The sequence below is a fragment of the Nannospalax galili genome, unplaced genomic scaffold (genome assembly GCF_000622305.1).
Source record: "Nannospalax galili isolate Female #2095 unplaced genomic scaffold, S.galili_v1.0 scaffold336, whole genome shotgun sequence".
Lineage (NCBI taxonomy): Eukaryota > Metazoa > Chordata > Mammalia > Rodentia > Spalacidae > Nannospalax > Nannospalax galili.
In genome coordinates this window covers 1,934,697-1,956,444 of record NW_008343385.1, presented here as the reverse complement: position 1 = coordinate 1,956,444, position 21,748 = coordinate 1,934,697, and the positions used below count along the sequence as shown (strand labels likewise).

The 21,748-nt window shown below is 40.9% G+C and overlaps 1 protein-coding gene across 2 annotated transcripts in view; it reads right to left on the bottom strand.

Annotated features, from left to right (window-relative positions):
* The window catches only part of Rtn1 (reticulon 1), a 245,860-nt gene that overhangs the window by 8,499 nt on the left and 215,613 nt on the right, over nucleotides 1-21,748 (bottom strand). Inside the window, exon 1 of one of the 2 annotated variants that reach the window (XM_008839496.1) lies at nucleotides 14,722-15,008. The exons of the other annotated variant lie outside the window; for it this stretch is intronic. Within the exon in view, the coding sequence (XP_008837718.1) occupies nucleotides 14,722-14,782 (61 nt within the window). The 5' untranslated portion in view covers nucleotides 14,783-15,008. Of the gene's footprint in view, nucleotides 1-14,721; nucleotides 15,009-21,748 lie in introns of those variants that run through there. 2 annotated transcript variants of the gene reach the window in all.

The window sequence follows — 21,748 nt, the reverse complement described above, 5'->3', positions numbered from 1 at the left end:
CAGTAAATGTATCACTATGGGTGTGTGTTTGTGGGCTACACTATCTACACAGTGGCTGGAGTATGTGACTGAAATGGACTCTGTGGAAGGCCTCTTCCCTCTGGATAGAACAGACTATATGGACCCTCCTGGTGATGTCTGGTTCCAACAGTGGCCTGTAGATGCATACATTAGCTGTGTAAAGGTCCCTGCCACTGAGAAGGGCAGCAAGAAGAAAAGCGAGTGTGAGTGTGGGAGGAGATGGTGACTGGGAAGGCCAGTGTGACCCTGGACACTACCATATCCATCTGGACAAGAAATAGCCTGCCCCTGAAACCCAGGGGACCCTGAGACAAGTGACTGTGAACAAGCCTTGAAGTTGACTGTAGTGCTGGGGATCAAACCCAGGGCCTTGCACATGGGAAACATTCCACCACTGAGCTTCATTTTAACCACTGAGCTACATTTTAACCACTGAGCTACATTTTAACTTGTACAATTTTTTTTTTTGTCTTTCTGAAGCAGGGTCTCCCTGTAGCCCCAGCTGTTCTGGAACTCACTATGTAGACCAGGCTGGCCTTGAACTCACAGAGATCCACCTGCCTCTGCCTCCCAAGTGCTGGGACTACAGGTGTGCGCCACCACGCCCGGCTAACTTGTACAATTTTTACTTTATTTTTTTAAAATTTTGAGATAAGGTCTTAGTAAATTGCCCAAGCCTGCCTTGAACATTACTCTGTAACCCTGGCAGGCCTTAAACTTGACATCTTTCCTGCCTCAGCCTCCCGAACAGCTGGGAATACAGGACTGTACCATCAGCCCTGGTTGACATGTGAACTAGACATTTGTATGACGTGATTTGTTCAATGACATTTCTGTGATTTAAAATGTCTTGTACACGCCTTTAAAAAAATCACCTCTACCATTCAGTTATCATCTTTCAAACGAGAAATGAAAAAAAGGAGCTCAAATGAGTAAAGTCATAGTGTTTTAAATGTGATGCAAAATGGAAAGATATCTACTGTTTCAAACACCAGGATATGGAAAAAGCATATGAGTCTTTCTGATCTCATAAATACATTCTTCAGTTAGGCAAATAGAATGTTATAGAATGCTATGTCATCAGTTCTCAGGAAGAGGAAATAAGAAACAAATCGCCCATCTTATAACCTGATGCAATTGGTGGTAGTTGAAACTGCCTGCGTCTGGTGCCCTGGACCTGGAGATCTGCTTTGCAGAATTAGGCACTGGTCACTTGTTCAAAAGAAAAGTGAGGTGAGGAGGTTGAAGAGAGCTGCGGATTGGTGTCAACACTCACAGTGAGAATCCGCTGAGACATGAGAACGGGTTTGAGAATCTCTTGTTCGAATGCTTGGATTTCTTTTACATTTTGGAATATTCGCCTATACATGATGATAGGAAATGGACCCAAGTGTAAACATGAAATGTAAACATCAAACTTGTTTATGTTTCAGACATACCATATACACATAGTGTACAGGTAATTTTAGATAACAAAAGAATTCGGACTACAGAATTTCATGGTGTGGAATTTGCCACTTTGGTGTATATACTGGCATTTCGGATTGTATGGCTTAGAAATGTTCAACCTGTACTGGGAAAATAGCATACCCTACTGACAATCCAAAGCTAAAGAGGTGGCCTGGGAGTGGTGTGGAGCAAAGTGCTCAGCCCTCCTCCCGGCAGACTTGCCTCAGGCTGCAGGGTGCAAACTGAGGCTCAAGGCAAGAGGCCCTTTTCAGACAAGCTCAGGGTCCCCCAGCAGCATGAGGCTTTCCCCTCCAACTCCCCTCACACCACCACCACTGTGCCCACCAATGACATCAACTCAAAGAATCCAGCAGGCAACCATCTGTTCATCAAAAAAAACATGGCTCCCTTTTACCAAAAACACTTCTTTGATATAGGAAATAGAGAAAGGAGAGGTTCACAGGCATATTTGGGGGATGAAACAATGATTTTTATTTCCTTTTTTAAGAGGGCCAGGGCCACAAGTGGGTTCCAGAGGACAAAGGAAAGCACTGTCATTAAAGCCTCTTTCTGCCTCAGCCACCAGTCACACTGACTGAGCATTAGAAATTCATTCCTTTGGATAACTTTTCTCTCCTCAAAGTCTGTGTCCTCATTGTCTTCATCTTGGTGAGGTCAGGATGCTAGAATAGGCCACTGCACAGAAAGATTTGCTTTTCCTTAACAACCCAAGTCAAATGATCCTACCAGATGGTTTCCCCTTTGGAAGAGTACCAAGATGTAACCATTTTCAGGTGCAGAAGAGGATCTTTGGGAAGACATGACCTTCCCTGAACTCCAGATTCTGACATGAGACCTGACAGCAGGGCATCATGGTACAGCCTAGGCACGGTGAAACGGGAATGACAGAAAAGTCCGAAAATGACACACAAAGCTAAATTTTAAGTCGTTCAGAAGTTTAATGATTTTTTTTAAGGTTGTGTCGTCACAGTAGCCCTGAGTTAAAATAGTCCTTGATATCATATATGCACAAGACACAGCTGGAAATGTGATAGAATGGAATACTGATATTTGAGAATTTCAGGTAGAAAAAAAATGGTCGAAGCCTTGGGTGTGCAGGAAATCTTTTAGAAGGGGGAGGCTAAGGGATATAATTTAGGAAGAAGCCGCAGCCTAAGAGAAGTGGAGCTCTAAAGCGTGTTGGATGGGGTGGCCACTGTAGTGCAGGTCACAGTATCTCTGGAAGAAGAAAAGGGTGAGCCAGCTCCACATGGTGTGTGGCAGACACTCCAAGGGATGGTCATTCGGACCTGTACAGGGAACCGTGTTGGGAGTGGTGGGGTGGAAGCCCTATCGGATGGGTAAGGATTTTGGAAGAAGACAGGTAATTTAAGCAAGGACTCAAAGGAGATAAAGAGGTATTAGTCAGCACTTTCTTCTTAAGAAAGAAGAAATGAACAAGACTTTGGAAGAAGAAATAGATAGAGCTATAGATGTGAAGTCAGACAAAGGTGACATAAAGTGGCTTGAAAATCAACTTGGCGTCTCCCTTGGCTGGATGACAGACAGTAGGAAAGCTTGAGGCCTGTGTTGTGCAGTACAGTTGTGACAAGCCACACATGGCTACTGAGCACTTGAGTGTGGCTGATCCCAAGTGAGAAGGAAGAATGCACATGTGAGCTACAATAAGATCTATCTTAGTTTTTAAGAGGAAGAATGTAAAAATATTTCACTAACAACTTTTGTATTTATTATCTGTTGTAAGTTTAATATTTGGCATATATTGGAGTAAATAAATATACTATCAGAATCAATATTGCCCATTTTCTTTTATTTTTAAATGTGGCTACTAGAAAATTTAAATATTTACATGTGCTCACATTACAGTTCTGTTGAGTGGCTCTTCTGTAAATACAGTGAGGAATCCAAAGGAGATGAAGGAAAGGGCTGCCCAAAGGCATCCAACGATTCCAGTGGGTACAGTCAATGCACTTTCACACTGGGTGCTCAGATCAGTAGATGGTTGGCTGACCCAAGCCTGTGAATTGACACATGGTTCACAGTGAGAGCAGACTAAAATCCAAGGGGTCAAATTGAAATGTCCAACCCTAGGACTCAGGCTGAGAACAACAGTCAAGATAGTTGGGGACTGCTAGGCTAGGAGAGTGGCAATGGCCATGTGTGGTTGGAGTGCAGGCAAATGGCTCAGTATTCATAGGGGTGGGGAGAGTGGGAAGTGATGAAGGTGTGATCTCAAAAGAGAACTTCTGTGTTCCAAGTTCCAAATGCCGGCTTTTCACATTTTAATTTTGCTTGGAATGATGTAAATTTGTGTAGGAAGTGTTATAGTACCTGTTATGGTTTGAATATGGTCCGTCCCCTCTGAAACTCACTTTAGATTTTAATCCCCATTATGAAGTTTTAAGAGGCTGGAAACAATGCAACTATAGGGTTTAGACCTGGACACTTACAGAGGTGACTAGGAGTAAATTAAAGTTCTTGGAGTTGAGTCCCTATGATGGAGCACTGATCAGTTTATTAGATGAGGAAAGATGAGGACACACATACACAGATGTGCTCCAAGTTTCTTGTCATAAGAAGCCTTATGGTACCTCAGGGCTCTGCCAGCAAGAAAGCCATCACCAGGCGCACAACTCCAACTGGGGACCTGCACAACTGTATGCCAGAATAAGCTTTTCTTTAAAACTGACCCAGACATGTTATTGTGTTATGTGTAACAGAAAATGGAATAAGACCACATTTGGTTCAGAATAGTAGGCACTTGAGTAAACCTTCCCTAGTAGTCCTAGATCTGCAGCAAATGACCCCAAGTGGCTTGGGCATAACACAGAATAGCCAATTTTTCTTTTCCTTGAATATTCTTCTCATGTAGAAAAGCCAGGGAGTTTAACAGATGAGCACACATTCACTGGGCATGCTCAGGAGGACAGACTGTATTGCCTTGCCAGTTCTGGTAATTGAAGTTATTTTGCTAACATCAAGGGCAACACATTGGTTTGAAACATACAGCAGTGAGTTCTTTCAGTTTGATAAATGGTCTAGGCTTGGAGACCTTGTGTCAGTCCCCAAACCACAGGTATGCGTGCACAGCCTGCCTGGGACTGAGAACTAATGCAGTCAAGGGTAAACTGAGTCATCTGAAGAATACTAATATCAAGCACCAAAAACAGTGATTCCATCATTTCCAGAAGCTAAATAATAAAAGAGTATGGTTCATGTTTAGAATTAATAGCTAAGTGGAAATTAAACTATATCAAATTTCTAGAGAGAAAATCTTTTACTGCAGTCCAAATGTTTTTGGTTTGGAAACTATTTTAGATGCATTCAATTATGTGACCCAGAAGTGGCATTCAGAAGTTTATTAAAAATGTATGAACTAGGAAGACAGTCTTGTAGCTATCCACATTTTATTTATAAAACAAGATGTAGCATAAATAAATATAAAATGGCAATAAATTAAACACAATGTCTGCATCATTGAACCATTTTCTTCCTCTTTTTCTTTCTTTTTTTTTGAGACAAGGTCTCATGCAGTCCAGGCTAGTCTTAAGCTCACTATGTAGGCAACAAAGCTGGTCTTGAATACCCAGTCCTCCTGCCTCTCATACCTAACTACCGTTTTGGTTCAGAAAAGATTTCAGGCAGTATTACATTACTTGCTATTCTATAAATTAATGCTACTTTAACAAGGCCAATGGGGAAACATTAAAAAAGTGATATTCATAGAAACATCAACATTTCCACTAAATAATAACTGACAAATAATATACTACTGATGTTCATGCACTTTAAAATATTTTATTTATTATTTTTATATTTTTATGTGTACGAGTATATTGCCTGCATGTATGTAAGTGCACCTGTGTTGTGCAATGGCCATGAAGGTCAGAATAGGATGTTGGATCCCCTGGAACTGGAGTTATGGACGGTTGTTAGTTGCCATGTGGATACTGGGATTCAAACCCACATCCTTTGCAAGAGCAGTCAGTGTCCTTAACTTCTGAGCCATCCCTCCAAGCTCCTGTTTATGCACTTCTTAGCCAATTTCCAGTGCTCTGACAACAGTAATTGACTACCCTGTGGAAATGGCTGGATATATGCACGCCTCAGTTCTCTCCATACTAGTGTCCAAAGAAAGAAAATATTTCTGACTGATTTTCATGAAGTCAGTTACCACAGAATGCTGACAAGAAGACCCTGCTTTAATCATGCCCATTTACAATAAACAAGAAACAAACAGGTAGCAAAAATGCTTTGAGTGTTCAAACTCAGAGGCTTCAAAGATGACACCTTCTAGTGGAATAAGCCAGGAATTTCATTTAGCAAGACAAGAGTCTCCCACGAAGTTGAACTACAAAGGCATTAGCCAGGATCCCTGAGCCCAGGAGGGAGGCTGTTGGCAGGATTTCTGCTGGTAACACATCTCTACTGATGGGATTTTGTAGGCTCTTCTCTCATACCTCCTAAATACAGCCAGCAGGGCCATCAAGAAAAAAATGCCAACACTGCTTTCAGATGTTTCAGTAGCCGTCTGGACAGTTTGAAAGAGAAGACACAGGAAACCTGGTGTTTCCTCTAGACAGCAAAAGAACCAGCATTTAATTCACCTCTCTAAATGAGCTTTGGTGGAACAAAGGAAAAGGAAGACTTTGGCTGTCAGAGCTACAGCTAACAGCAATGTCTGGTACTTTAAAGCTAGTGTATAATTCCCCACTGGCTGCTGTTGTGCTGTTGTACGGGAGGCAAGTATTGCTTGATGCTGGGAAGCCTTAGCATTTTCCTGAGTCGGAACTGATTATACTTCTTCAAGTTCTACTCAGCAGGGTTAGAGAATTCCCATTCTCTTCCTGTTGTGAAGGGTAGCTTGGCAACAACCAGGTCCAGGGTCACCATGATGGGGCTTGACCAGAAAAGGAAACACGAGGTGTATGCATCTAAGACAGTTGGCCAATTTCTTTTTCTTCTAGACCTCTAGCAAAGTCAAGGCCTTATTTGTAGGAGTCTTCATACAAACTGGGATCAAAGAAAGAAACAGTTTTGCAGAGATGCAGTGGAGGCAAGGAGAAAGCATTTTGAGATACTGAAGATGAGTGAATATGCTTTTGTTTCTGGTTGTTTTTGTTTTGTTTTGTTTTTTGAGGCAGGATCTACAGATGGCCTGGAACTCACTAGGTAGGCCAGGCTGGTCTCAATCTTACAGAGATTCACCTGCTTCTGCTTCTGCTTCTGAGTGCTAGGACTAAAGGCATGGACCACTACTCCCTGCTCTGAATAAGCTTTTTGACTAGCTCAAAATACCAAAACTTTGTTCATTTGGTATTTTGGTCGTCAACCATAATTAGCCATAAGAATCTCAAGTCTGTTCCATATTGTCTTAAAATCCATCATGGCTAGAAAAGAACCGTGGATGTAAGGGCTGATGGCTTGTTTCTGAGTCTTAAAGAATATGCTTAAAGTTTTTTTTTGACCAAGACCACAATGACAAAAGATTTTTTTTAAACGAAATGAAATGTTTAAATGTTTTTTCTTGAAATGAAAAGATGTATGAAAGAATGATTTCTTGTCATAGTCTGTCCCATTCATTAAAATACTGTGCTTTTTTAATATGGTAGTTATTGCTAGATTTGAGGTTTGCCACCCTGCAATTTGAGAAATTATTTCTTGAAGGACAGAGGTAAGATATGATCACATCTGAAGCCTGCCTATTATGAAAAAGAGTAGAATTGCGATGGATTTTAAAAGAGAAAACTTATTAAATTTGTATTCTTCGTTTGTTTAAAACTGACAGCAGGTTTGGTGAAAAACTTTAAGTTATGCTATTCTCCCTGTCCCATTTGGCAACATAATAGAAATTAGTAAGAATTTAAGGATTTCATTCAATGCAGCAATAAACCACTATGTTCAGCTTCGTCATAGAGACACAGCTCACATATTTTGAGAAAACAACTCTATACTTCTAAGTTCTAAAACTCCTAACAATTTTCTTACTGAAATGAATTGTAAAAATTAAAAACCCAATTATGATCATCAAGGTTGTAAAGCAACTTTTTTAGTTGTCACCTCAGTGGGAAAATTTTAAAATTAATTTTCTGTCTTTTGAGACAGGTTTTCACTTCAGGATGATTTAGGATTCACTGTGTAGCCCAGGCTGGCCTCAAAGTCCAGCCTCCTAAGTCCTAGGATTACAGGTATAAACTACCATACTGGGCCCAGAAGATTTTTTTTTTAAAAGAATCATTAACATTAAGTTCTTAGCTTTCAAATTGTTAGCTTAATTATAAGGAAGCTATAGTTCTCTGAATGGTGGCTGTAGTTTGACAAGAATTAGAAGGGTGGTGATGTGAAAATAATATGCAGTTGGAATATGCATGTGCCTTAGAGACCAAGTAGAGAAAGATGGGAGTTTTGGTTGTGGCATATATATATATACTCCCCCACCACCAAAGAAGATGATATTCTGAAAGCCATCCAGTCAAGTTCTAGCTTTGATTTTGTTCTGATGGATTTAGTGAACTTTAGAATTTAATTATATTATAAGCTAACTGAAAATATCCATCACTCCATAATTATGTTCCAGAATGTATTAGCTAGTCCGAAGATGCAAAAGAACTAAATGTAGATATCATTTCAAACCTAAAGGGAAAGCATGGATACAATGAAGCGAGGGAAGGAAAGGAAGAACGGAGAGGGAAAGAAGGAGGGAGGAAGGGAGAGAGTGTGAATGGGGTGGGGAGAAAGAGGAAGAGACCTTTTAAAAATGAAGAATGGGGGCTGGAGAGATGGCTGCTCTTGCAGAGGACTCCGGTTCAGTTCCCAGCACCCACATGGTGGCTAACAACCATCCACAACTCCAGTTCCAAGGGATCTAACGCCCTTGTCTGGCCTCTGCAGGCATTGCATGATATGGGTGTACTTACATACATTCAGGCAACACATTCATACACCTAAAACAAAAAAATTAAATAAAATACTGTTTTAAATGAAGAAGGAAGGCCTGTAGATTGGGATGGAAAATTTCACCCATAATCTCTGTTAATGTGTATTAATCACAATGCTTCAGTCATAGAACAATAGGACAATGGTTTTAATAAATTAGTATTAACTCATAGACATCTGAGAGAAAAAACAATTTGAAGACGTGGATTTGGATCAGCATCTTGGTTAACCCTTCTTATCCATGGCGGTTCTTTAAAAATTCTTATTTTAAGAGTCCACCTATACAGCTGAAAATATATAATTAAAATGAGTCTAATTTATTAATATTTCCATAGTATGATTCTTCACATTTTGGGAATAGCTTATATTGTAAAGGAATATGTATCTGAAATTCCATAACTCTTTCAGTCCTATGTCAGCTTCATACATTAAATTATTTTAAATTCTTTTTGAGATTTCTGCATCTTATTTTATAAAAACTATCTTTTCCTGCTTAGTCCTTTAGCTTTATTTTATGAATACATATACATACACATATACAGAGATAGATTAGATAATACTCAGCAAAGATTAACATTGATTCACTCTGGGAGTAGGAGTTGGAGTGATTTGTGGATTTTATTGAACTCTTTATAAAAATAGAAATCTTCTAATGTGTATGCATGAATTTTAGGGAAGCAATAAATTCATTTCCATCTGAAACTTTGAAGCATCTCCTTAGGAAGTTTCCCTTGACAATGATTGACAAGCTATGAAAAAGAAGAGACCTTCCTTTTTCTGTAGAGTAACCGGCTACCCAAACAATATACATTTGGCATATTATCTGCACAATGGGTTTTTCTTCACTAAGGAAAAGTCTTCAGCTCCCCAGCTGAGCAAGCTTCCCCAGGGGATCTCATCAGAGCCTGTACATGGGGAGTTTGCAAGGGTAATGTTGTGTTGTAATATTGGACATATTCTAATAATGACTCAAAATAAAATGCTCGTTTGGGTAAAGGGTGGGACTGATCTACCTCTACAAATGAGTGTAATGTTGTCTCTACCACATGCCATTAACTAATTAATGTGTGTGTGCAACTGTGGGTGCACATGCGCATATGGGTGAGCGTGTGTGTGTGTGTGTGTGTGTGTGTGTGTGTGTACATGTGTGAAAGCTGGAGGTCAACCTCAGATACCCTTCCCTCAGGAGCAATTCTTTTTCCTTCCTTCCTTCCTTCCTTCCTTCCTTCCTTCCTTCCTTCCTTCCTTCTCTTTCTTTCTTCTTTCTCTTTCTTTCTTTCGTTCTTTCTTTCTTTTTCTTTCTTTCTTTTTCTCTTTCTTTCTTTCTTTCTTTCTTTCTTTCTCTCTCTCTCTCTCTCTTTCTTTCTTTCTTTCTTTCTTTCTTTCTTTCTTTCTTTCTTTCTTTCTTTCTTTCTCTCTTTTTGAGGCAGGGTCTTTCACTGGAACTGAGACTCATGGAGTAGGTTAAATTGACTGGCCAGTAATCATAAGGATCTGCATGTCTCTGCCTCCTCAGTGTTAGGATTACAAGCCCACAATACCACACCTAGATTTATTAGTAGGGTCTAGGAATCCAATGCAGGACCTCATGTTTATGCAGCAAGCACTTTACCAACTGAGCAATCTCCCCAGTCCTCAAATGCAATTTTCAAAAGACGATCATTTCAATTACTGTGGCTAAAAAAATGCATGTTCTCTGTGTATTCCACAGTGTTTGACTCTTTAGGAAATGTTTCTGACTAGTACCATTCAGATCATATAACGGTGAAGTGGGTTCCATAGCACTCTATGCTATTACAGAGTTTTCAAAATATTTAATTTTGTAAAAATAAATAAATAAATAAATTTAGGTTATAGTCTCTGGGAAGTGCTTCAACCGCCATCAAGTTTACATTCTGAGGACTGGAGAGATGGCTCAGTGATTAAGAGCATTAGGTGCTCTTGCAGAGAAATCAGGTTTGGTTCCTAGCACCCACATGGTAACTAACAGCCATCTGTAACTCCAGATCCAACACCCTCTTTTGACCTCTGCAGGCACTGCATGACATGGGTGCACTTACATACATGCAGGCAATACACTCACACACATAAAATAAAGTAAAAATAAGTAAAATATATATATTTGAAAGTTAACATTCTGTTGGGCATGGTAACACACACTTTAATCTTAGCACTTGGGTAGCAGAGGCAAGCAAATCTCTGTGAGTTCTAGGCCAGCTTGGTCTACATAGTGAGTTCCAGGCCAGCCAGGGCTACCTACCCATCTCAAAAAAAATGTATATATTCTGGTGGAGCTACAGTACAGTAAGGTAGGAGTTGAAGTTGACCCTTAGCACCAAACACTTAATAGGCATGTCAGCCCACGATACAACCTTGAATGCTGCTCAGTAAATTTGCTGAGCACAGTGAAATCCAGAAAAGAGGTTGGGGTGGGAGTAGATATTGCTCATTAATTTTTGCTCCCCCTGCATAATACCATTTGGATTTAAGTAGTGTGGTGGAATAAAATACAGGCTTTATGAATAAGACTGCTCTGTGTTCGGGACCCAGTTATATCCTGGGGCAAGTTACTGATCCTCTCAGCCTTAAAACCCTGAATTTCCTGTCCTATACGATTAGAGGAGTCTTGTGGAGATTTAAGAGAAGGTATGTCATAGAGTTAAGGAGAACTACTGACACACTGCTAATATTTATGGGAACTTAGAGAGCTCTATTGATGATGATGATGGTAATGAAAACAATAATGGTAGAAATTTACACCATCCCTGAATCACTGCTAGATGTTGCTTTGTCTGTGAAGAACCTGTGTGACGTTATCTCAGAGAGGTAGATGGGATTTTACTTTCTGTCACTTAACATTACTGAGGGAGGCAATGAATGGTAGGATGGGAAGAGCCTTGGATGTCAGACCAAGAGAGTCGCCTTTTGCCACTAAATTTGCCACTTGACACAAAACCTTGGGCAAGTTTTGCTGAACTTCTTTGAGTTTTGTGCCATCCAAGAGTCAACTAGAAATTTCAAATAAGAGGTTTGGCAAAATGAAAACTTGCAAGTGTGAGGGTTGTTCAGCATTATACAGACAATGTGTCTTTAGAAAAGTCACTGAGGAAAATACCATCCATCTCAGAGGCAGATGGCAGAACAGTAAGAAGCAGGGATCTGGCAGTAATAGCTGTAGACCTGACAGAAGTCCTCATCCATCACCTGCAGAATGAGGATGAGTCCATTTCCAAGTCACAGGATTTGACAGAATTAAAGACAATGGTGTAAGGAAAGCACATGGCAAATGTGCCTCCTAAATATTAGTATTGTTGTATGATTAGTTTGAGTAAGGTCATTGCTTTCTTAATTTTTTCCACTGACCAGAGTGTGCTTTGATTTATTAACCAACTTTTGGTAGTAGTATAATTCTTTTTTAAAGTTGGAAGTTGAATCTGCATTGTATAAATTTTAGACTTTTGTGGTTCTTTGTTTTGTTGAGACAGGGCTCAAGTAGCTCAATTTGGCATCAAATGTGCTGCATAGGCAAGGCTCCTTTGAACTCTCCGTCCTCCTGCTTCTATCTCCCAAGTGCTGGGATTACAGGCGTGTACTACCATGTCTGGCTTAGCCTTTCTTTAAACCTTTATTATTTTTGTTTCTTTATGAGACAGAGTCTTGTTCTATGGTCCAGGCCTAGCTTTGACCTATCTTCCTGCCTCAGTCTCCTCAGTGATGGGATTATAGATAACTGTCACCACTAAACATTATCGTTAGCTGGAATCATACATGTTATCTCTCACTCTTTCTCTTGTATGTACATATATGTGGAACATTTGCACATAAATGTACCATAAAACCAAGATAGGCAAAAGGATACACACACACACACACACACACACACACACACACACATATATATATATATATATCAGTACAATGCTATAATTTCTACATGAAATAATGTATTTAACAATGTAGAAGAAACCTAAAGTTCATATTATATATTTCCTGTCCAGGCAGAGCTTCGCCTGTTAAACTTCCAGAGGACATTTTCAACATTTCCTTCCCTGCGTTCTAACTGCACTGGCAGCTCACACCCATGCCAGCCATATACTGGAATTCTGCTGACCTAAGGGTTGGGTACACTAAGAATTATTATACACCAGTGGCTTCAATTTGGGTAACTATTAAACTCACCCAGCAGTGTTTTAAAGATCCTGATGCTCAAATCTAGGGGTGGAGCCTTTGTGTTTCTTAAGCTTTCCAGATGATTCTAAGGTATGGATGGGGGGATTAGAAGAACTGCTTTAAGTGACAAGGGAACTAAAGAGATCTGTTTAGGATGCTGAACAAATGAAATTCTTGTTGTGGGTTTAGTTTAGGATGAAAAGTTCTCATGGGGTAGGGAGGACAGAAAAGGAACAATTCATTCATGTCACTTCTCTTTGGTGGCAATAAACTACTCAGTTACTTAGTAAGTTTTCAAGATAATGGCTTTGTTTTTTCGGAGAAAAGGAAATCAATGACCCTTGATGACAACCAAAGGTCACTGGGTGTAAAAGCTCCTCGGCGATCCTGAATTAATTTTTACAAGTAGCTGTACATTGGAAAGGGACACAGTTGCATGCAGTGAGAAAATCATGGTATTTTGTGTGAATTCTAGATTATAGAAGTGTCCTTTAAAAACATTTTTAGTAGCTGATGTGAAACACTCAGAACTATATGATGCCCTATATCAAGCTACACAAATAAAACATAAAACCCGCCATCTTTTGATATCTACTTTTGTTAAAAATAGAAGAAACTCAGAATCGCAGCCTAATCATCCATCCTTATGTCCAACTAAACTTGATATTCCATGAAGACATAGTTGTTGAGAGCACACATCAAATAAAGGGTTGTATATCTAAACACATATATCTGGGGTGAAATGTTACAAAGCATTCTCACGTCTGCCTTCTGTCTTCAGCATATGCCATTCCACGCAGCTGTCATTTCCTAAATTATACCCCTCAATTGTACATTTCTTATTCATTGGCTTTTAAATTTATGGCCCATCCATTTGCTTTTGCTAATATGTGTCTAATAGAGCCACACAATTTGAAAGAGATGACTGCATTTCATGTCGTCAATCAATTCAACAAACGAGGCGAGTCAAACATTTCTCATAATTCTGAGATTTGTGCCTTTACCTTTGCTTCAAAAATAAACGAAAAATCCAGCAGCCATATTAGAGATTTAAAAAGGAATACTTTTTCCCTGTGATGTTTTATATAAAGATGCTATGTTAAAAGAAAAAAGAAAATAAAAACACTGCTGCTGGAGTATTCTTGGTCCCTGAGGATGCTGCAACCCCCTGCAGGTTCCATCTAATGTGCCTTCTTCAGAACCTTCTGTTTGTTAAAAATCAGTGGACACTGCAGCTGACCAGCACCCAAGTTCACCTCACACAATTTAGTCCTGCAAATGCTCTCTTCCTCCTCCTTATTCAAGGTAAGCAAGGTAAGGGAGAGAACTTTAATGTAACAAAGGAGAGACGGATGTGTGAAATATGAGGCTGAATAAAAATGGCTGAAAAGCAATTCAAGCGAGGCTGGAGGGTGGCCACACCCAGTGCTTGTATGGACTGTTTCTAAATAAATTTGTTAGACCAGAGGGCACCGCCACTGTTTTGGTATTTCCCTCCATTTATTCTACTGAAACCCATTGTTAATAAATAAATAATAATTTGGGGTTATTCCAATGACAGACACAAACACCGACATATCCCAAAGTGAACCATCCTAATACATGGCTACGCCATCACATTTTTTCAGGATTTGGAGAGCTGGTCTGCATTGCCAGTCTCCTTTGTGTGACCACAAACAACAACCCTGAAATGGGTGTGTCCCTCTCTCCTAAGGATGCTCTGAAGCACTCTCGGCTAATGGCTCTACCAGATTTCAACCTTTGGGCAGAAATAAATGCACTGGGCTGCATGAACAATAGAAAAGCACTTTAACTCTGAGGCTGAGAGATTAAACAAGTCCTGAATGATCAAACCAGAAGAGCTCCTGGAGGAGCAAATGATGCATTATTTAAAATACCAGCAATACACCAGAAAACAAAGGGGTAAATGGGGGGGGGGCAAAAAGGGGCGAAATCAAACATCATCCATTTTGATTTTGCAACAACGAATTTACTCCCCCCCGCAGAAAGCTCCTGGGTGTAAAGCATGCATAGGTCCTACAGGTGAAATGATGCACAATGGCCGAGTCCGGATCCCGGTTCCGCGTGCGCCGCAGGCATGCACTACCGAAATAAAGAGAATACCCTGGCTTTTCCAGTTGCTCCACACACAATCCATCTTGGTGGAATCGGCAGTGGCCTGCATGGTGCGGGCTTCGCGGGCTCGCCGTCGCTCTCCTCCGAGGCGCTGGGCTTGCACTGGGACGTCGCTGCCCGGCTGCTGCGGTGGGCTCGGGTGGCCGCGCGGCTGCAGACTGAGGCTGCACCGGGCACGCGCGAGAGGGGCGGGAGGGCGCCGGCGCCGCAGAACGCAGCAGCGAATCAGCGCGGCCCCGCAGCCGCCTGCGCGCGGGGATGCGGCCCTCAACGGGGCCGCGGCGCGGGCTCGGTCGCCCTTGGGGGAGCCCCCGGGACAGGAGAGCCGAAGAGGAGGCGCACTCGCAGCCTGGGTGTGGGAGATGAGGGGGCTGGGGCTGAAGGAAAGGAACCCCGGGGGGCAGGTGGCAGTTAAGGCGACCAGGGCTGTTCCTGATCTGCCTGGTGTATAACCTGGAAATTTCTGATAAAACCCGAGACCTGTTAGCCTAGACACAGTGGTAGCACAAATGTCGGGCCTACAGCATAATGCCCACTGGTCCTTGCTGTTCGCTCGTCTCCTAGGTCCCCAATTCTAAAAGTGATGGTCACAGTAGGTGGGAATTGCCTGGAATCTTCCACAGAGGTGCCAAATTCTGCCGCCCCCCCCCCGTAATATTCCACAATTATCCAAAACCTTGCGGATAAAACTGTGGGTAGCATTCCTAATTATCCAAGAAATGATCACTGAGAAGAAATGCCACTGCGGTCCCCAGGATTGTGTTCTTCTGTGGTCCTGGACTCCTGCTGTTTGTAGGCTGAGCGAATAAATATCGCAATGTGTGACTTGGAGGCTCCAGATCAAAGCCCTTAGGTGTTGGCACATAGGGGTCACTGCTCACTGACAGGGGTGGTCAGACCCAGAGAAGCAAGGGGCGTTCTGTGTCAATAGTGTCACTTTTGGGATTGGACACTGGGGGTGATGAGGAGGTCTGCATAATTCAGGAGATAAAGTTGAGTTCCAGGAGTAGCTGGTCAGAGATTTCCTGAGTCCCAGATAAAATGCAAATGTAGAAGGGACAGAACAATAAGTGGTGACTGACAGCTTCAGGTCTTAACATAAAATGCTTTATTAGAATACACAGTATGGACATTGAGATGGCTCTGCCCTTAAGAGCACTGACTGCTCTTGCAGAGGACCTGGGTTCAATTCCCAGCACTCACATGTGGCTAACAGCCATCTGTAACTCCAGTTTCTAGGGGATCTGATGCCCTCTTCTGACCTCTGCAGGCATTGCATGAGGTCATGTAAGGGTGTACTTACATATATGCAGGCAGTACACTCATACACATAAAGGTAATGAATACTTAAAAAGTAAGAATACACAGTATGACCTTGGGAGACTGGCCAGGCTGCAAACCTGTTTTGATGAGGAGAAGATAGAACAAAGAGAAGGGAATGTGTTGGGGAATTGGCTGGAATGGGCTCCCCTGAGGAGATGAGACACAGCATAAAGACAGAGGCTGCTTTGCCTTGGGAACCACAGAAGGATATTAAAGAAAGACTTCTTAGACTCCCAAACCAAACATGTTTCATTTTCTTGTGAATAGCCTTACTGTAGATATGGGGCTTTTCTCCCCATCCTGGAGAAGTAGAGCCTTCAAGATTCCTCCCCTGTTCTCCAAGCATTCTTCAGACTCAGATTCACATTTGCATATCCAAATTCACATTTGCATATCCAGTATTGGCAAAGGCCTAAGGCAGGTTATGCCTATAGACACGATATGTTTGTTTCCATGGAACATGTAGTCTTTAAAATGTGATCTTTAGACTCATGCATCTGCTTTCTCTTCACATACAAGCTTCCAGAGAAACTATCTGGGCCTCTTGTCTGTGCTTGGAACATATCTGAAACCATCCCCGAGGAAGCTTCTTGATTACAGGAGGATGATTTTGGCACTTCTGGGCATCCAACGTCTCCTACAAAGGAAGCCTGTCACAACTTCCACAGTGCTGATGGAGAAGGAAAACAGTGACCACATTATGACAACACACTTCTCAAACTCACCTCTGGAGGCATAGTGACTTTTTCTATTTGTGTCTCCTGGCCCTCGACCCTGTTTTTTGTCTTGTTTTATCTCACAGTCACTGTTGGGAACACAGTCAGCAGGTTATGGAAAAGACTGGCAAATGACCATGAACTCTTCAGCACCAGATTCTTTCTTCCTCGTGTGGGACAAAACCCAGGAGGGGCAGGGCTGGGCAGGGGTTGTGAGCTGAGCGGTCACTGCCCCAGCCACTTTTCAATTGGAAATCTTTGGAGCCTGGGCCACTAGGAGGCACTGCCAGTCCAATGATAACCTCAGGGTTATGGATGAAGGTGTCAGTAAGTACTTTCAGTTTGGTGGAGGGGCAATAAAGAGAAATACCTAAGTCCCAAGTGTTCACCACACTCCCAGTAACTCTATACTGCTAATCAGATGGAATAGTGTATAATGCTAATCTCAGCAGGAAGCTGAGGTCAGCACATCCATCCCTTGCAAAGCTCTTCTCAAGCAGAGGGCAGATCATGTCACAGAGTTCTTAGGCTATACATTTTCATTGACCACAAAGTAGACTTTAAAACATCAGTTTAGCTGGCTGGCCACATTGTTCTGAATCTTGTTCAGTCTGGAGACAACAGTTTGGTGGCATATGAAAAAAACAGGTCATCTGATAACTGGAAGTTGAGGAAGTCAGAGCACAGATGACACGGGATTGTCACTAGTGATGTGAGAATTGAGAAGCTTTAGATTAATGTGCAGGGAAATAAGAGAAGCAGAGATAGCCTTATCAGAGGGATAAAGATCGCTTGTGTGGGAGTCAGAGACCCATGCATTAGACCCCTGTATATTGCAGTACTTATCCGACCTTCAGCACTGATCATCTCTGGACTCTCTCTCATAAGAGACAAAAAGGTTATAGTTTTACATATTTGTCTCTATGAAATAAGACTTTATTTCCCACAAACATTTCCACCCATTGTAAATGGGTGCTTTCTTTGCTCAAGTGTCCACAAAGCATTAATTGAAAGCTCTAGCCAAGATTAAAAAATGATAAAATGGGCACAAAAGATATGTAAATTTTCCTTAAGTGGTAAAAGAAAACGGAAAGCAAAAGAAAGCTTGCTAAAAGCAGGCAGGAACTGCCACTATCTTTAAACCAGTAGGGAACAGACAGGCTTTGTATACAGCCAGCTCAGAACTTGGTTGAGGTGCCTGCCAGGAGAGGAAGTGATTTCTTTAGTTTTCAAGATGAAATCATGCATTAGTCAGTCTGTTTTGAGGAAAAGCAAAATAGTTGAGTTTTGTAATCTCATCCCAGATCCAGATGAATGCTGAGGGCTGGCGTGCCTAAGGTGTCTGTCTCCCACCGCACCAGGATTCTGCTGATAGGACTCCTTAGCACCCACACTGATAGAGTCATTTAATGAATATTTATTGAGTACATGGTCAGCACTGTTCTAGACACAGAACAGAGTTCCTAACTTTTCAGGGGTTTCTATGTTAGTGTGTGAATGAGGGCTGATAATATAGAAATGATAAATTATAATTTTGTAGGTGAATGTACCAGGAAAATAAAACAGGCACAGGAGGAAGGGAGTGGGAATGGGTGGACATTTACTCTTGTATGAGGAGAATCAATGGAGGCCAATCTCATAAGGTTAAATTGGAGCAGATACATAAAGAAAAAAAAGGGGGAAAGTCCAGAATGGTGTCATGTGCCTGTAATCTTAGCACTAAGACGCTCAGGCAGGAGGATAGTGAGTTCAAGGCCAGCTGGAGCTACACAACAAAACCTGATCTCAAAAAGGAAAGAAGGGGAGGGAGGGAGGGAGAGGAAGGAAAAGAGCAGGAATGATTAAGATGTAGGGAAAAAGAATATTCAGAGATTGGCTGAGTTTTCATGCCAGAATGTAATAACTGTCAAACTGCATCAGGCATTCCCATAGAACATCTTGACTTCCTTAATGCTCTGTAAAGTGTTGCAATTGGAAGTAAAGGCACAGAACTAAAAATATACTTCATTATGATCAAAGAACACTAAGAACTCTGTTCTATGCCATATGGAATAGGAAATTTAAAGAGACAGCAGGTTTGGTTCATAACCTCTGTAACAAAATAATGCATGAATTGCAGAGACTGAAACAACAGATTAGCACTTAAGATTTGAAAAGTCCATTTTCATATGGTATGCGTTGCAAGATCTCTAGGAGGTAGATGGTGTTAACTTTGATTTGTGGATTCATTCTTTCATCCACTCATTTATTTGATCTACAAATATTTCTAGACCTCAATACTAAGTGTGTGTTTCTAACTGCAAAGGGAACTACTCATGGGAGCTATAAATAGGTAAATGCAATTAGATAGCTGTTTGAATGGGAAGAGTGGACACACAAAACAGAATGGTCCAGTGAAGAGCTTTCAGGAAAAGCTTCTGAGAGAAGGTGACCACTGAGCTGAGTTATAAGAAGAAACAGCACTTCCAATTTGAATGATGTGAGTTTTCCTGGCAAACAGATATGAGATGGTAAGTTTAGTTACAGACATGTGCAGGGGTCCCTTTGTGACAAGTCTGAGGAGCAACACTGTCGGTAAACAAGGAAGGCACTGATGGGTTTCAAGGAAGTGACTCATAGAAGGTGAATAATTTATCCAAATTAGGGATTTCTCAGAATCAATAAAGGACATCAATTCTTGGACTTATGGTGGCTAATCAATCCCCCAGCAGGACAAATAAGAAATCAGTATCATGACCCATAACATGCTGAAACTGAAAAACATCAAGATAAGGAGAAAAACTGAGGAAGTATAAATAAAAGGTAGATTACTCCTCCAAAGTGCTAGAGCAACTGTTACTCTTTAACAGAATGAGAGAATAATAGCATGAAACGTTAATTTCTTCAAACTAGCAAAGGGAAATAGCTGTCATTTAGAATTCTGTACCCAGCAAGGCTAAGACAGACATTTTCAAATTTGTAAGAAATGAGCGAAGCTGGTACTTTCAGAACCTGAAGATAAACCTACCAAAGTTGATACTTCAAGAAGAAAACTGGATATAGAAGGAATGCATAAGATGCATTAAAGAATACTGAGCATAAAAAATGGTGATCAATTTGGAGAGTTCTATAAGAAATGCAAAACTAAAGCAGGAGAGAAAAGTGGGATACAAGGTAGAAGAAAGATAAAGGCATTCTACAGTCCTTGAATTGCTAGGGAGAGGGTGGAAAGATTAACTTCAGGCTGAGGAGTCAGATTTGCATAGCAAGTATTTATAGGTCAATACTATAAGAAAACAGCTACAACATATAACCTCCAAATGAATGAATAGATGAATAATAGAATCAAGTCAATCGAACAAACAGAAGACAGGAAAGGGCAAGGAGAAGCAAAGAACTGGTAAGTGGAAAGCATAAATGGCAGCATTAAAAATACATGTAACTCTGCCTAAACAAAGCCAGGTAAAATGTCAGAAACTCTCAAGTTGAATAGGTAAAAAGACTAAATGGGTGTATAATGAAGAAAAGCCCAATGCATAGTTGAAACAGGAAAGACAAACCCCAAAATGGAAAATGCTAAACCAAGTTAGTAAATTTTAATAAATTGTTCTTGCTGAATTCGCTTACCAATTCTGGTTGGAGATTCTCTCGATCTTTCAGTTCTAATGCATATCTTCTTATGAATACAAAGGCTTTATTGTTTTTCTCTTTACCTTGTCTTATTTTATTTACTTGTTTACTTGTATATGTGTATGCACATGTGCACTTGTGTGTGCAAGTATGCATGTTGGCCAGAGGGCAATTTCAGGTGTCAATTCTCAGGAGCTTGTTTTCTGAGACAAGGTCTTTCATTGTCCTGGAGCCAGGCTGACTGTCAGCAGGTCTCAGGGATCTTCAGGGATCTTCAGGGATCTTTGCCTGTCTCCGCCTCCCCAGCACCGGGATTCATGTGTTACTGAACTCCTGGCCTTTTTTCCCCTCCTGGGTTCTGGGGATAAACTCAGGTTCTCACTGAGTTATTTTCCAAGCCCATGCCCTTGTCTGATTGAAGTAGCTTATAACCTCCAGGAAAACAGTAAGTAGAAACAGTAAAGGACATGTTTTGTCTTTCTTCTCAATTAAGGGAGAAACATCTATGTAAAATTTTACCACATGAGGCTGGCTTCAAGATTTTCACTATACTTTATCAGATTAAGGAAATGCCACTCTAGTTCTAGCTTTCTGAGACTTTTTGTCATGAATATTTATTAAAATATCTCAAATGCTTTTTTTAAAGCTACTGAGATGAACACGAGTTTCCCCCTTTACTCTATGAATATAGAAATTACATGCACTGAATTTGGTTTTTGAGACAGGGTTTTCCTGTAGCTTCAGTTGGCCTGGAACTTATGTAGACCAGGCTGGCCCTAATCTCACAGAGATCTGCCTGCCTCTGCCTCCCAATTGCTGTGGCTAAAGGCATGCACTATCACACATAGCACATGCACTGAATTTTGAATGTTGAATAAAACTTTTATTCCTAGAGTAAACCTCACAGGGTCCTTAATGTGGTACCTTTTAATATATTGTTATTCAATTAGGGTTCAATTTGCTAAAACTCCCTTTAGAATTTTTTTAGCTCCTTCTTCTCCTTCTACTGTCTTCTATCCCCTCCTTCAGTTCCTCTGGTTTCTTCTCCTTTTCTTTTTCCTCCTCCTCCTTTGTGTCCACTATCTCTTTCTTCTTTTGTTTTTTGGAAATAATTTTCTTCTTTTTATATTTTTGTTATACTGGCCTCACCAATCAAACATGAAAATGTTACTTTTCTGAAAGAGTTCACAAAAGATGAGATTATTTCTTTTTTCAATATTTGGAAGAATTCGCCCTGTAACCCACCTGGGCCTAGATGATTAGCATATTTCTTTAGTAGATTTGGGGTGATCCTGTTTTTAAATTTCTGCTTATGGTAATTTTGGTTAGTTTTTTCCAATAGATTTGTTTATTTTAAAAAATACTGT